Source organism: Rattus rattus, chromosome 17, assembly GCF_011064425.1.
Source record: "Rattus rattus isolate New Zealand chromosome 17, Rrattus_CSIRO_v1, whole genome shotgun sequence".
NCBI classification, from domain to species: domain Eukaryota; kingdom Metazoa; phylum Chordata; class Mammalia; order Rodentia; family Muridae; genus Rattus; species Rattus rattus.
The window spans coordinates 14,047,054-14,063,003 of record NC_046170.1 but is presented as its reverse complement, the minus strand read 5'-3'; the positions used below and the strand labels follow the sequence as shown (position 1 = coordinate 14,063,003).

The 15,950-nt window shown below is 42.5% G+C and overlaps 1 protein-coding gene across 1 annotated transcript in view; it reads right to left on the bottom strand.

Moving 5' to 3' along the window:
• Window positions 1-3,465, bottom strand: part of Neto2 (neuropilin and tolloid like 2) — a 55,720-nt gene extending 52,255 nt beyond the window's left edge. The window contains 1 exon segment of the mRNA XM_032887418.1: window positions 2,322-3,465. Within this exon segment, the coding sequence (XP_032743309.1) occupies window positions 2,322-2,460 (139 nt within the window). The 5' untranslated portion in view covers window positions 2,461-3,465.
• Between the last annotated feature and the right edge of the window lie 12,485 nt (window positions 3,466-15,950).

Genomic DNA, 15,950 nt, shown 5'->3' with positions numbered 1-15,950 from the left:
TGACTGTTCCGGAACTTGCTCTGTAGACTGACTTTGAACTCAGAGATCTGCATATCTGTCTCCTAAGTGCTAGGAATAAGGTGTGGTCCACCATGCCTAGATTTAAGTTTTTCTCTACTGGGAACTTGCTCCATACCAGGCTCACCTCAGAGATCTGCTTGCCTTTACCTCCTGGTATTAAAGGCTTGTACTACCACGAAAGGATCTAAATTTAGTTGGATGAGATCTTGCTCCAAAGTCACCCTTAATTTAATTTAATATCCTTGAACACAGGATTCAGCATTATTTCACTTCCTGGTTCGCCTTCAATATTTTAACCACGTATTTTATATTTTTCTTTCTAAGTTTGCTATGCTTGTTCAAAACGCTGTTCAGGAGTATGCTGACCTTTTGTAAGACTTCCTTTGCCAGTACAACTAATCTTAATCTCTTACCTTTGCCTCAGGCAGATTCTTCTGACATTGGCAAAAAACAGCCACACTCTTCACCAAAATACAGCAAAATCATTCTCTATGCCACATACTGAAATTCTTCTCCATTGGGCTAGGTCTGCACAGTTCAAATCACCCTCAGTAACAAAGTCTTCCAAAGTCTTACTAGGATGGCCCATTAAGCCCCACTTAAAGGATTTTACTGCATTCCAAATCCAAAGTCCCAAAATCCAAATTCTTTCAAACAAAAGCATGGTCAGGCCTATCACAGCAATACCCCAGTCTCTAGTATGAGCTTTTATCTTAGTTAGGATTTTACTGCTGTGAACAGACACCATGACCAAGATAACTCTTTTTTTTTTTCTTTCTTTTCTTTTTTTCAGAGCTGGGGACCGAACCCAGGGCCTTGTGCTTGCTAGGCAAGCACTCTACCACTGAGCCAAATCCCCAACCCTGACCAAGGTAACTCTTATAAGGACAACATTTAATGGGGCTGGCTTACAGATTCAGAGGTTCAGTCATCATCATCAACCTGGGAGCATGGCAGTGTCCAGTCAGGCATGGTGCAGGAGGAGCTGTGAGTTCTACATTTTGTTCCAAAGACAGAAGACTTGCTTCCAGGCAGCTAGGATGAGAGTTTTAAAGCCCACACCCACAGTGACATACCCACTCCAACAAGGGCGCATCTCCCAACAGTGCCACTCTCTGTGCCAAGCATATACAAAACATCACAACTGGGTTTTCTATTTTGTAAATATTCATCCCTCCTAAAGGCAATGTAGAAATGAATCAGAGATTGTCTTGCTACTGATAATAAGGATCTGATGGCCAACAGCTTGGGCAGGTGGAAGAGTGACATAAGGAGAAGATAGGAAAAGTGGGGAATCAAGAGTGGACAAAGAACAAACACAAACCACAGTGGAACAATAAGGTAAAGAGCAAGCTATATGCAGGTCACAGGCTAGATAGTTAGGGTTAGGTTAGAGGAGCCAGCTGGTAGACTGCATAAGCAAAAGGCCTAGCTTTAAACTATAATAGAAGCCTTCATGTTATACTGCTGGTGGGTCCTCAGAAAGTCCTGAAATAGTGGTATTTTCAGTATATCTTCCCAGGCAAACTGCTGATTTTCATGTTAATGAGGAGAGATTTAAAAAAAAAAAAGGCACCATAGAAGCCAATGGCTTCTCAGGGGAAACATCGGATAACAAAGTATGAAAGCTAGCAACCACTAGTTGTTGAGAAATAACTAGTTAATAGCTATTAGATCTTGACAAAAAGTACCAAATGCAGGTAGATAGAACAAATTTTTCATGTGTGAAGTCATTTACTGTGAGTTCTATGCCACTAAAAAAAGACTTTATGACTATTGCTCAGCACAGAATAAATTTGTTAGGATCCACCTGAATTTTTAAAAATTTATATCCAGCTCCCCCTCCTTCTTCTCCCAATCCCTCCCTTTCCTTTCTTTCCTTCCTCCTATGAAAAGGTGAGGCCTCCCATGCACATCAACTTGCTGTGGCATATCAAACTGCAGTAGGACTAGGTGAATCTTCTGTTGTGGCTAGGCAAGGTAGCCTAGTTAGGGGAAAGGGATAAAAGGCAGGCAACAGAGTGAGACAGTCCCTGCTCCTGCTTTAGGAGTCCCACATGAAGACTGAGCTGCACAAGTGTTACACATGTGCAGAGGCCTAGGTCCATCCCATGCATGCTCTCTGGTTGGCAGTTCAATACTCTGGTGGAGTATTTTTATCCTACCTGTCCATTAACCTAATGGAAAAGGGAGATTTTGTCAAGCTCTGATAGCTACTAACTAGTTATTCCTCAACAACCAGTGGTTGCTGGCTTTCATACTTTGTTGTCCAATGTTTCCCCTGAGAAGCCATAACTTACCTATGGGCGCAGGTAAGTTAACTCTGTATGTTTTCTTATGGTGTCCTTGATTTCTCTAGCTCCTTCCATCCTTATTCTTCCACAGGATTCCCTAAGCTCTGCCTAATGTTTGGCTGTGGTTTGCTGCATCTGTTCCCATCAGTTGCTGGGTGAAGCTTTTCAGATAACAGTTATGCTAGGCACCTGTTTGCAAGTATAGCAGACAATATCAATAGTGTTAGGGGTGTGTTCTCTCTCATGGCATGGGTCTAAAGCTGGTCTAGTCCTTGGTTGGCTATTTCCTTAATTTCTGCTACATCTTTACCCCTGCACATCTTGTAGACAGGTCCAATTGTGGGCCTAAGGTTTTGGGATCCACTTGAATTTTAACCAGAGGTTACTGAATGATTATGACCAACATTATTAGTACTGGAATGAGTCCAGAGGTTTTTGGTCAACTATTGGAATGTAGATGAGTATGGTACGATAGGAACACGGCTTTCTGATGTTATTAATTATATTACTGTTTCTCCCTTTGGGAAGGAATTTGATTATTTATCTATAAAATTCTCCCCTAAAGACACATGGAGGCTGTAGCAATCAGTAAGCAGCATTCCTTCCAGAAAGGAGCATTATTACAAAGAAAAGTGTTGAGATTTGGAAACTATCACAGGTTGGGTAACAATCTTAACCATTTGAAGAAACCTGGAACTCTTAGGAAGAGAAATGAAAGTGTCAAGGAATAGAATATACCATGTGCTGTGGTTTGAATGAGAACGGTTCCACAGGCTCACACATTTGCATGTTTGATTTCCAGTTGGTAGTCTGGTTAGGAAGAATTAGGAAGTGTGACCTTGTTGGAGGAGTTGTGTCACAGAAAATGGGCTGTAAGGTTTCAAAACCCACACCGGGCTCAGTCTGGCTTTCTCCAAGCATGGAGCTTTTGGGTCAGATTGTCATCCCTCAGCTACTGCTCTAGCACCATGCCTACCTGTCTGCTGCCATACTCCCACCATGGGGATCACAGGCTGACTCGTGGAAGTCCTAATTAAATGCTTCCTTCTGTGAGCTGCCTTGGTCATGGTGCCTCTTGTAAGAAGTAGAACAGTAACTAAGAGACCATGTCAAACATCAATCTGGTTAGCTGTGACAGTAGGTTTTTCCCCCTTTCTCCTTTTTTTTTTTTTTGTCACGTTTTTTTCCTGAGGGGAAAAAAAAAGGAAGATTTATTCTGGCTCATGGTTTCCATGATTTTAGTCCATGGGTAGACTGCTCCATTGCTTTTGGACTGAGGGTGCATACAATGGTAGAGAGGATGTGGTAGAGTAGAGTTGCTCACCTCATAGCAATCAGGAAGCAAGAGGAGCAGAAGAAGGGGCTAAGACAAGATAAATTCCTCAATGTCAAACTCCAGTGGCCTCCATCCTTCATCCAGGTACTACTTGGGCACTATTTTCTTGATAGCTCATTCAGAATAAGCGTAGTAAATAGTAACTCATTAGTAAAATTAATGTCTTTATGTGGTGATTTAGGAGAAATTCCCTACAGAGATTCATGTGTTTGGATGTTTGTCCATAAGGAGTGGCACTATTAGGCCTTGTTAGAGGGAGTACGCCACAGTAGAGGCAGGCTTTGAGGTCATATATGTTCAAGATACAACCAGTGTAAATACAGTCTCTCCTGGCTGCCTTCATATAAAGATGTAAGCTCTTAGTTCCTTCTCCAGCACCACACCTGCCTTCCTGAGGCCATGTTTCCTTTCATGATGATAATAAACAAAACTTCTGAAACTGTAAGCCAGCCTCAATTAAATGTTTTCCTTTATATGGAAAAACATTTCCTTGCCATGGTCATCATGTATCTTCACAGCGATAAAACCCTAAGACACTTTATTATTCAAGTACCTCTCAAGAGTGCCATACGTTTTTTGTGTGTATAGGAGTATACTTTATTTTCATTTAAGTTCATGTGTAAGACAGAGGTTGATGTTATGTGTCTTTCTCAAAACTGTCATATTCATGTGTGTGTGTGTGTCTGTCTGTCTGTCTGTGTGTGCATTTGATAACTTCATATATGTATAAACTAAATTTTGGGTCATTTTTACATCTCCCATTACTCTCACACACTCATGCAACACCTTGCTGAAACCCTGGTTCTCTTAATTAGCCTCCTTCTACTGTGATCTCTTCCTTCCTTTTCCTTTTTTTTCTTCTGATCCATAGAGGTTAATTATCTTTGTTTGTAAAAGCATGAGTAGGGGGTTATGTTAAACTCCCTTCTAAATAATTAATGCAGTGACTCACAACTGGCTAAACTGTGGAAAATAAGCAATTGTGGAATGTTTGTGTCTAATCAGAACATCTGTATGCCCCCCTCCAATGCTTAGGGAACATCATGGAAAAAGAGGCTCGAAGAACAGAAGAGCTGAGGTTAGGAAGTACCATGAAAAAGTGTCTTCTGGACATGGCCACTGTACTCATGAACTCACCAGAGCTGTGGTAACCTGCACAAGACTGGGCCTATCACTATTTCATCATGCATGGGGGAAAGGTTCATGAAGACCTACCCTTGTCTCATTCTCCCATTAAGTCTCTCCACGTGGAACCATGTTGGTTTGGTGTGCTTTATCCAGATGGGTGGTGGCTCCCACTCAGTGACTACTGCTTCCCCCCAGCCCCCGACCCTGCTCCTCCTGCACTTGTCTCACCATTCAATCTACCAGTATATCCACCGTCTGGCACACACTGCTTGGAATTTGATCACCGGGTCTTCTAGGCCTCCATCATGAGACTCAAGACTTTGACCATGTGAGTTACTGCTTCACTAGCTCGCAAACAGACTTCTCCATGACCTGCTGCCTTCCATTACACGTTTTGCTAGTTTTCGCTGCCTAGACAGGCCTTACCCCACGGTTCTTCATTCCGGCTACCAGATTTCAGGCATAATTTCTGCACACACACCGACATATTGTTAGGTTTTTTTCCAGTTGGCAGGGAGGACCCGCTTTCCCTGGACGAAACCCGGTCAGTTTTTTCCTGGGGTTCCGGGAATCTCCTGAGCTAACACATGTGCGATAGGACCTCGATCATTGGGCGGAGCTTCCCTCGAAAGCGGTCCCTCGTCCATCACCTTCTGGTTCGGGGCTCTCAAAGCCATCAGGAAATTTCAGGCCTGGGTGGGATTGCTTTCTGGCAGGTCCAAGCCCGTTGTAGACTCCAGGAATCTAAGTGATGACTCAAATGCTTGGCCTTGGTAGAATTCTTCTGTTGCCATTAATTTTCCCTGGGAAGCTGGTGGAAATTAATTGGTGACTTCCCCCAATGGGAAATTCGAAGTCTTAGACTGTAACCCCACATATATACACCAGTAGGATATCTTTGAAGAATTTCAAAAATTTAAAATTAATGCTTCACCTGAGGACATCCAAACTGATACACCTATGCAATAATGTCTGGACAACATTCATTAGATAATGTTCAAAACGGCCGCATAATGGCATTCTGAATTCCTCAATTTTATGGGATCTTCACAATTACTGCCAGCAATCTGGTAAATGGAAAGAGATTCTTTATGTCCAAGCATTCATCTATCTTTGCTGTAACCCCTCTTTGTGTTCCTATTGTAACACCACCCAACTTCTCTTAGCTATGAAACAGGCACAAGTTATGTAACTCTGATGTAACCAATCAATATAACCCTCATCTTGTCAGAAGCCTGGTAATTATTAATATGTTTAAGTTTATGACAGGCAGAATTTCCCAAGGCCTTTAACAGTTTGCCCCACAAGGTCTCAGAAGATGTGAACACAGCTTTAACAGTCTGCATGGATTGTGCTATGATAACCACGGAGAAACACAGTGGACAAAACTGGATACTTCAGAGTCAGATGATTTATCTAAATCAAGGTAAGTCATTTCTCATGTCATACCTATCCATTCCACAGGAAAAAACTCCATGGCTTCTGGGCTTGAAAGCCAGACTGACTCTGCCCAGGTTGCCATGAAGACCACAGAGCCCACGGGGAACTGGTGGCTGATGGACTCCGTCATTTTTAATAATACACGACTGCTAGATTATGGTTTATTCTTCCCCAGATTCTGACTACACTGACAGCTAAGGTAACTGTAATGTAGCAACTAAGAAACAGACCACTGAACTCAGTTTCTAGCAACTAGTTCAGATGTAAGCTTTCAAAGATGTAATCTGTTACTTCCTTACCTAAACTCTGTTTCCACTTCATATTTCCTCTTCTTGCTATTCCACTGTCCTATTTGACTTCTTATAAATTTGTCTCACTAATGAAACTTCCCACTCTATGACCCAACTGTAATCATAAATTCTTGTTCCTTCTGCTCCACAAAAAAACTTATCTTAAAGAATATTCAGGTTGTTAACTCATGTTATTATCTCATAAGCTACAGGAGACCCACTCAGACCTACCTCTTATGGACCAAATAGACTCCACCCAGATAAGTACATCTGCCTAAAGTTCCCACTTACTACCTATTCCAAAGGGGGGGATTCCTCTGGGTTTCAAATGTACATCTAAGGAAAAAAATTTCTTTTCTCCCAAATGCACTTATTCTTATTCTCTGCCACAATGCCCTGCAGTCCAAAACACATCAATCCTCTGTGGCACCCAGGTATATCACTGTCTGCCTGCCAGGTGGTCAGGAGTTTGTACGTTGGTGCTCATTTTCCCTGAACTAGGGGTAATCCAGGGAAACGAGCCCCAGACAATCCCAGCTGTAGATATGATAGCTGCCCAACATAAGAGGGCAGTTCAGGTGGTGCCACTCTTGGTTGCTGCAGGGATAGTCTTAGGTGCTGGCATTGGGGTTGCAGGGATAACTACTTCCATGACCCGATATAATAAGTTCAATTACCAGCTTGACAATGGTTTTTGAAAGTGTCTGAAACCATGCTTACCATCCAGAAACAGATAGATTCTTTAGCAGCTGTGGTGCTTCAGAACCTTTGGGGGCTGGATGTCCTGACAGCTAAGGAAGGTGGTCTTTGCCTATTCCTCCAAGAAGATTCCTGTTTCTACATCAACTAATCTAGAATAGTGAAAAATAAAATCCAGGAGCTTCAATCAGATATGCAGAATTTCGAGGAACGTGAGGCCTCCAGTTCCTGGACTTTTGAAAACCCAATATGGAAGTGGATATTCCCTTTCATAACACCCTTTCAGTCATCTTTCTGGTGTTACTATTTGCTCCCTGCCTCAGTAATCTTGTCTCTACATTCCTTCAATGACAGATACGAAAAATTTCTAATCAAACTATTAATCAGTTCCTGTTACAGGATTAGCAGCCGCTGTCCACTGAGGAGCCTGATGCGAACATTTACCAAGTGGGCCCTGATGGTGAAAGTCATCTGTACCCCGACATTGACGACACCCCAAGACAGCAGGAAGTAGCCTAAGAGACAAGGTGTCCCCTTTCCCCTTCCACCTTATCTTTTTATGATAAGAAAAAGGGAGGTATGTTGGTATCAGGAATTGCCTTTACCTCCAACAGCAGCACCATTTGGTCACTGTTGCCATGGCAATGGCCATACATGCCCATGAAACCTTTTGGTTCAATTCCCAACTCCACCTGGGAGTAGTCACATCACATTACAAATAAAAGGCAGACTTCTGTCCTCCCTCTCTCTCTTCTCTCTTTTTTCTTCTTTCTTTCCCCCCTTCCCCTTGTCTCGTTCTCCCATTAAATCTCTCCACGTGGAACCCTGTTGGTTTGGGGTGCTTTATCCCGGTGGGTCCGGGCCAATATTTAAACATCAGGAATCTGATCTTAACTAGTTACCCTATTGATGTTGGTGCTGCTGGACCTGGGGCCATACTGTGAGGACCACTGCAACTGGATGATAATAATATCCTGAAAGAAACAGATAGCTTGCTTTTTTTCTTCTTTGATACTGACAGAGACAAGTCTGTACATAAGACAAGACAATAATACACGGGGCAGGAGGGAGCCTGAATTGGTTCTTGTAATGTTGATCAGGTGAATTGTTTTACTGCTTTATTAAGCCCCTACAAACATTTCTCATTGTTTCTGACTGACTACACTTGCTATGAATCTTTGCATTTAGAAAAATCGCCTCTACAATGTCTAAAACCTCCTTCTAAGAACCTCTTCCAGATTAGGTTTACCTGACAGAATCCTCATTTTTACTTCTGTGACTCTTTACTAGCTTTCTAACAATCTGAGTTTGTTACTTTCATTGATTTTATATGTTTGTATATTAGCATTAGGATTGTACTATGTAACAGAAATAATAAAATGAATAATTTAAATAGTCTACTATCATATACTGATTATGTAAACAAAGTAGAGATAAACAGTCAAAGCAAAATGAAGGCTGTTATCAGAGACCCCAAACCATTCTAGCTTATTCAGTTATACTTTCTACTTCCAAGGTCACTCATGACTCATGTGGGTATTAGGTTGCCAGCCATGACTGCATCATACTCATCATGCAGGAAGCCACGGCGTAGAATATTCCCCTTTCCTTTAAAAACAAAACACTTGCCAAGAATCTAAAATTATATTAAAACAAAAAGTATATTATAAATAACAAAGTAAGAGTTTCCTTAAGATGCACACATCATTGTATATTTATATCTACCAGCTAGACAGAATCACATGATCACCTAACCCTAAGAGACTTTGGGAATAATATTTACTGTGAGTAGTTGTTTTTTTTTTTTTTTTTTTTTTTTTTTTTTTTTTAAACTAAACTAAATCCCCAACCCCGAGTAGTTGAGAATTAAACTTCAGAGAAGAGTAAAATCTCGGGGTTGGGGATTTAGCTCAGTGGTAGAGCGCTTGCCTAGGAAGCGCAAGGCCCTGGGTTCGGGTCCCCAGCTCAAAAAAAAAAAAAAAAAAAAAAAAAAAAAAAAAAAGAGTAAAATCTCTGTGTGGTGACAATCAGAAGTTTTGTACTATAGTACTCTGTGGACTACTGTGCATAAATCAGTTATCTTTTAAAAGGGTAATTTAGATCACACCATAGCTTCTCATAAAATCTTTTAAGTCCCCCATTTTATGTAAAATAAATCCATCAGTCATACTTTTTTGAGGTACAGTGCAATCTGGCACCTGATGATGTCTCCAATCCCCTGATTGCTATCTATGGATCCACAGAGCTTCTTCCCATTATTTCAACGTCAAGCCCATGTTGTAGGTCTACAATTAGTCTGTGCATGGCTGATTCCTTTCTTACTGAGTTTGTGAGGCTTCTCCAATTTCCGAATAAGCTCTGTGTATTCTTTAGCATCTTACTCAATCGCCACTATTATTTGTCATACTATATGTCTATACTGTATGTATCTGATTTTTTCATGTGGGTATGTGTGCTTATTTAGTCTCTTCTTACTAAAAAGATGAGCCATGTTTGTCTGGCTCACTGACATATCTTCACTGCCTAGAAGACTAGTCTGGCCCATAATAGCACTCCATACAAATTAGATGAATGCACGAAGTGACTAAGCATGATCTGACTGCACAGTACTGAAAGAGGTGTACCAATTGACAAACTCACACTTCTGTAAAAAGGAGCATATGCACGGTCCAGCTTTTTAGTTTATGCATAAATCAGGGAGGATATGAAAAGAACAAACTATGTTTTTCCTTCATTTTGTCCAGATACCAGATACCACTCTTGTTTATCAACTTAGATCAACTTACCTTTGCTAGTAACTAAACATGTCTCTTTCTAAGTCTTCCTGTTTTAAGCATCTAAGCAGTAAATGTAAGGTTTGTTAAATCTAACACAAGACGACAATCTTTTTTTTTTTAAACCAACTATATTCCAAAGCACAAAAACATTCCTGAACTTAAACCTCCTGTATTATTAGTGGAGAATGAAGATAGTTGGTAAACATTAGATCACTGCAGCCTATATGTGGTGATCATCCTGCCAGGCACATTAGTAAGAAAGTGACTGCGGCAGAAGTGCTTCCTCTTTCTTGCACAATGGGACACGATGCTGTTAATGCTCCGAGGGCAGTTTGTTTGCTTCATCTTGATCAAAGGAGTCAACTCTTCACATCTACAGACACTGTCATCAAATTTTCACGCGCTCAAACAACATTTGAAAGAATAATCACCATCATCTAGTGTTGTAATTTCTAATATATAACTCAACCTAGTTTAAGCAGAACAAAATTAAACTTTCAGTTAATATATGGTACTTTGTCAAAAGAAACGTACTGCACATGTTGAAAAAGTGGGTGGCTTCCCATCACAATGACAGCAGCCCTCTTCTTAATCGTTCTTGCCTCTGCCGGGTTTCTGCTATTAAGGAAACTTCAGGAATTCCTGGGTAAACCACCCCCTAAGAGCCTCTTTTCTAACTCGACTTTAAAGTGCTCCAGAAACACATTTAAACCATCGATACTTATTTTAAAGGAGAACAAATAAAAAGATGATATTATGCTGATCAGGTATAGCCTCTAAAATTTGAAATATTGTTTGAAAAATAGACGTGACATTTATAGCCTATTATTTTCCTATCTTATTCCCAAAGGACTGAAAGACTGAAAGTGGTTTTGATTTAAACTGGCTTTGTAAAGTACACATTCTTCCCCCTATGGAACGCTGTGTAAAAATCTAGATTGGCTTCTAGTTCAAGATTCATTAAAATAAAATCATGAATTTTCAATGGATAATTATACGACACCCCCCCCTCCGTGTGTGTGTGTGTGTGTGTGTGTGTGTGTGTGTGTGTGTGTGTGGTGGTGGTGGTGGTGGTGGTGAAGTATTAAGAGGGCTGTGTTAAAAAGAAGCTTTACTGTTAAAGGACAGCTTCCCCCTGTATGTTTCCTGGATGAGGGTTAAGACTAAAAAACAGAAGTTAATACTCAGTTCAGACAAGATTTTTAAATATATATGGCTAAGGAAGAGTTAAGCTATTTTATGTCATAAACTTAACCTCAGATTATACAGCTTTGAATATCAATGGGTTTAATAGGATTTTTCTGGAGCTAATGCAGTTATTTGAGAAAAAAAAAACAGTTGGTTCACAATTCCAATGCAAGATTTTCATAGGATTATAATGCTACGATAGACAGAAGCTTGGCTCACATTCTGTATACCTGGAGTGGTGACAGCAGGAGTGAGGTATACATGTTCACTACTATTAGAAAGACTTGAATAACCTAACAGAATGACGCACTTGTCCTACTTGCTGCAAAGTCGACAAAGAACAGTGGCATCTTTAAAAAGTAAAATTAGGGGCTGGCAAGATGTCTTATTTGATAATTACATTTGCTGTCAAATCTGACAATCTGAGTTCAATCCCCAAGACCAATCTTCCATGTTTTGACATCCACATGTATGCTGTTGCATGTGTGCGCTCACACACACACACACACACACACACACACACAAAACCATCATTTAAAACATTACTTTCCACTCAAAACCTCACAGTCATTTCTGGTATTTAACTGGAAACTGACCATTATATTTTAAAACAAGGATTTGAGTAAGTAGCATCTCTAATTATACAAGTATTAAATGGCTACTCAAGAGAAGAACCTCTTGATGTGGAAAAATTCCCTTATAAGACACTTGAAGGATGTTTTTTCAAGCCTTGGAACACAAATAAATAGAAGCACAGAAAAAGTGTAGTTGTCTTAAGGAACATTTTTAATAATATTGTTTTATATAGGAAATATATGCATTTGATTTGAAAAGCAAATGATTCAATATGTGCAGTAAAACCAAGGCTATCCTTTTTTCTTTCAACCTCCAGAATGCCTTCTCAGGTTCAATCTTTTTTTTTTCTTTTAGTCTCACTATACCAAATTCTGATGCGTACAAAGCACAGTATAGAAGAATTAAGATTGTTCTCTTCCTAGAAAGTCCATAACGATTTATCTCGAGCCGTAAAAATACTTCAGCATGTAAAAATAGTTCGGGTTGAATAATATTTGAAGTACAATAATAAAAGCCAGATACTACACTGTTTTCACTAGAGTTCAGTCGTCATCACGGAATCTTTTCTGGAGAGGCGCAATAACCCACCTTGGCCAGAGAGGGCAGTGTGTACCCACTGAAAAGGCACGGAGCTGCAATTCCTTGAGTACCTAAGGAGATTGCCTTCCCCAGTTCAGTTTCCCTTGAGTTCTGCTGGTAAAGCTGTGTAACGGATCCAACTGATTGTTGCGGGACACTACTCTCATATGGACGTGTCATTATGAGGATGGCAACCCCGCTAAGGTGCGTTCATAACCAGAATGAAGAAAATTCCTCTAAGCAGCAGAAATCCATTTGTGCATGTGCTTCATTTATTATTAGTGAAACGAGATATTAATTTCCAAGGAAATAACTATATAAATCAGGAGTTACAAGTAGCTACAGAATTTTGGATTTGTTTTTATATAATAAAAGAATTATTAAGAATTTAGGGATTAACTGAAATCTTCACTGGCTAGAAGGTTACTGGCTATCTTGGCACAATTTGAACATACAAGTATTGATATACATATAGTTGGATTGGTAAATATTTAAATTAAATGGCTGTAACGTCAATTAGTAATTTATGAATATCTGTCCAATTATGAAGTTTGTCTAAAACGTCATTAGCTCAAGAACAACGAAAAGTTCCACTGAACTTTCTAATAAAACAAATTTGAAAATAAGCTATTAACACAGACCAGGAAAACACCAACATTTGTAATTGTGCAAATATTGATTCAGTGCTAGTGCCAGCATTAACACTGTCTAACGGTCATTCTCAATATAAGAGGTTTTAAAAAAAACCATTCAGATACTATTCATTTGCAATTAAATCATTAGGGGAAAAGGAAGTCATTTACTGAATGGCGGTGCTTTTTTCCCTGAGATCTATGAAAGGATCAATCCAGGACGAGTTCTGGAATAAACTTTGCCTCTCTATGTAAACCATCTAGAAATATTTATCTGGAACTGGACCTCCGCGGAGACTTGGCCTTTGAGTGGCTTTAGGAGCTCGGTGCTGTCGGTTCGCGGGCCGCTACCGACCGGTGCATCCTCCGCACAGGACCCACAAGGCAGCAGGATTCGGCGATCCCGGGAAGGCGGTGCGGGGCGCCTGGGGCGCGTGCGGGGCCGCCGCGCAGCCCAGAGCCCGCAGTGGTGCCGCAGCCTCCCGGCCGCAGCAGGTGGGACCCGCGGGCGTCGCGGGGCTTCACGGAAGCCGCTGCGGCGCGTCGGAGTTGGGGCTTTTGTGGTCGGTGTGCAATCACTTTCCGAGGCGGCAACCGGGGGCCACGGGCCTTCGCCTCGCACACTTTGCAAGGCGCGGGGTCGCCGGCGTCCCCCGGCCTCCGCTCTCCTTAGAGCGGGCTCGCGGCGGCGGCGACCGGCGGCCTGGACCAGACAAAGGGCGCGAAGGCGGCGGCGGAGCGGAGCGTGGCCTGGCCCGCAAGGGGGCGCTATCCGCACCCGCGCTTACCTTTGAGGACCGCGCAGAGCTGCTCCAGGGCCATGTTCCTCAGCGTCGGCGCTCCGAGAGCGCCCGAAGCGGCGGTGGCGCGGCGGTCACGGCCCGGCACGGTAGCTCCGTTCGGTCCCCATCGCCGGCCGCCGCCGCTCCCCTGCAGCGAGCGTAGCGCCTCAGCTCGCCGTGTCCGGTCCCCGACGGCCGCCGCCTCCCGGCGCGCTGAGGAAAGCCGGCAGTGGCCGCTCCCGCGGCGGGCTCCCTTGAAGTGGCGCGCGCCGGGAGCCCCGGCTCATTTAAGCAGCGAGCGCAGCGCCGCGTGCCGGCCGCGGGGCCACTGCGCACGCAGCCCCCCCGCCCGCCCGCGTGCCCCGCCCGCCACTCGCCCCGCGGACCTCGCGCACAGCCGACCCCTCCCTGCCGGGGTCTTCTCGAAGCCTCGGGGCCCCGGCTTCTGTCTTTCCAGCTCCGGGCTCGGAACACCTCGAGCTCAGTTGCTTGAAAACGTCTGCTCAGCCTTGCTGATCTCGGTGGAGGGGAGATCCCCACCGGGCCAGCAGTAAGGGTTGTTGCGCTTACTGAACCTTCCCCAACAGTTGCCAGGCACAGCGCTGCTTGAGGAATCATCTCTTCTAGTCCTCAGCACAGTGGGCTGGGAGCTCCACGCCAGCCAGAGAAGTGAAACTTTGTCCTAGCTGCAAAGGCGAGAGGTGCGACTGAATCCAAAGCGTGGGTCTCCCCAAGGCCACCCCTAAGCACAGCCCTACAGATGGACTGCTGAACACCAGTGCAAAGGAATTCCACGAGTCTTAACAACTGTATAGTTTGTGCATCATCCGTTTTCCTTCAGCACTTGTGCTTTGAAATAGCCTTGCTGCCAGAGCTCCATCCTGTTAAAATAGAAAGGACTTGAATGCAGCCAGGCTACAGACAGTATTTCACACATCGTATATTTATTGGTTTGAGTTATGTACATATAACAATGACTGGTGTTGGGGGGGACTAGCCATATTAAGACCCTACCGTCATTGATCTGATATATAAATGTTTATCTAGCAAATTATAGCTAAGTTAGAATGTCCAACAACTGAACAAAATATTTCAAAGGTGTCACGTTCTTTCTTTGCTTGGATCGCGCCAAGAAAGGCACAGAAGTATAAGTAATTCACAGGTTTATAAATAAAAGAATTAACATCAATTAGCATAAAGTTGTTTAGCCGTTTGCTGTGTGCTTCAGTGGTTATGAAAGATATGTGATTTGGGGTTTCCAAGACGATCACCTGCAGTTAAATTAAAATTGCACACAAGAACTAATGAATGAGGCATTTTAGAATGAGGTAAGTAATAATTCAGGCTAAGTCCTGACCAATAGTGGATAAAGAAATTGGTAAGCCCTTTGAGGTTCTAGATCAACAATCCATAGTTGTTGACAGAGGAAAACAAAATCAGCCTGTATGATGTCATCAGAGAATGCTCCGTGAGAAGGGGGAGAAAGAGGATGGGAAAGGTTTGGAAGGCAATGGAGGGATGTAGATATGATTGGACACTGAATTTGGGACAACTGTTATTATCAGTAACTATTAAAGATAATGGGGGCATGCACTCATCTCTCCATTTTAATATATATATATATGTACTCATATATACTCATATATATATGAGTATACTGTTGCTGTTTTCAGACACACCTGAAGAGGACATCAGATCCCATTACAGATGGTTGTGAGCCACCATGTGGTTGCTGGGAATTGAACTCAGGACCTGTAGGAAGAGCAGTCAGTGCTCTTAACCGCTGAGCCTTCTCCCCAGGGGAGATCCTCCTGTGGGCTTTCAGCCTCCTCTAGACTAACTACAATACTGAGCCCAATGTAAAGAATATGTAAATAGCAACTATACAGTATCGGTCAGGGAATACGGTAGGGGGAAACTCTGCACATATTCAATACAGATACTTAGAGAAGTTTGCTCGTCCCAACATTGGTTGAACCCTTGGATGCTGAATCGTCCCGATTCAGAGGGTTGACTGGACTTGCTTGAATGTGGAGTTCTGTGAAGATTAATCTGGTGGCTGAGTTGAAGGGGTAGAAAGGGATAGATTAGAGAAACCATGGTAATTCAAAAAGTAGATGCCTAGTACCCACTTAGCTTTGTAGTTTATGCTGATAGGATCATTGATAGAATCTCGAAAGAGTTCTGTCTGGCGGCTTGGGAGTACAC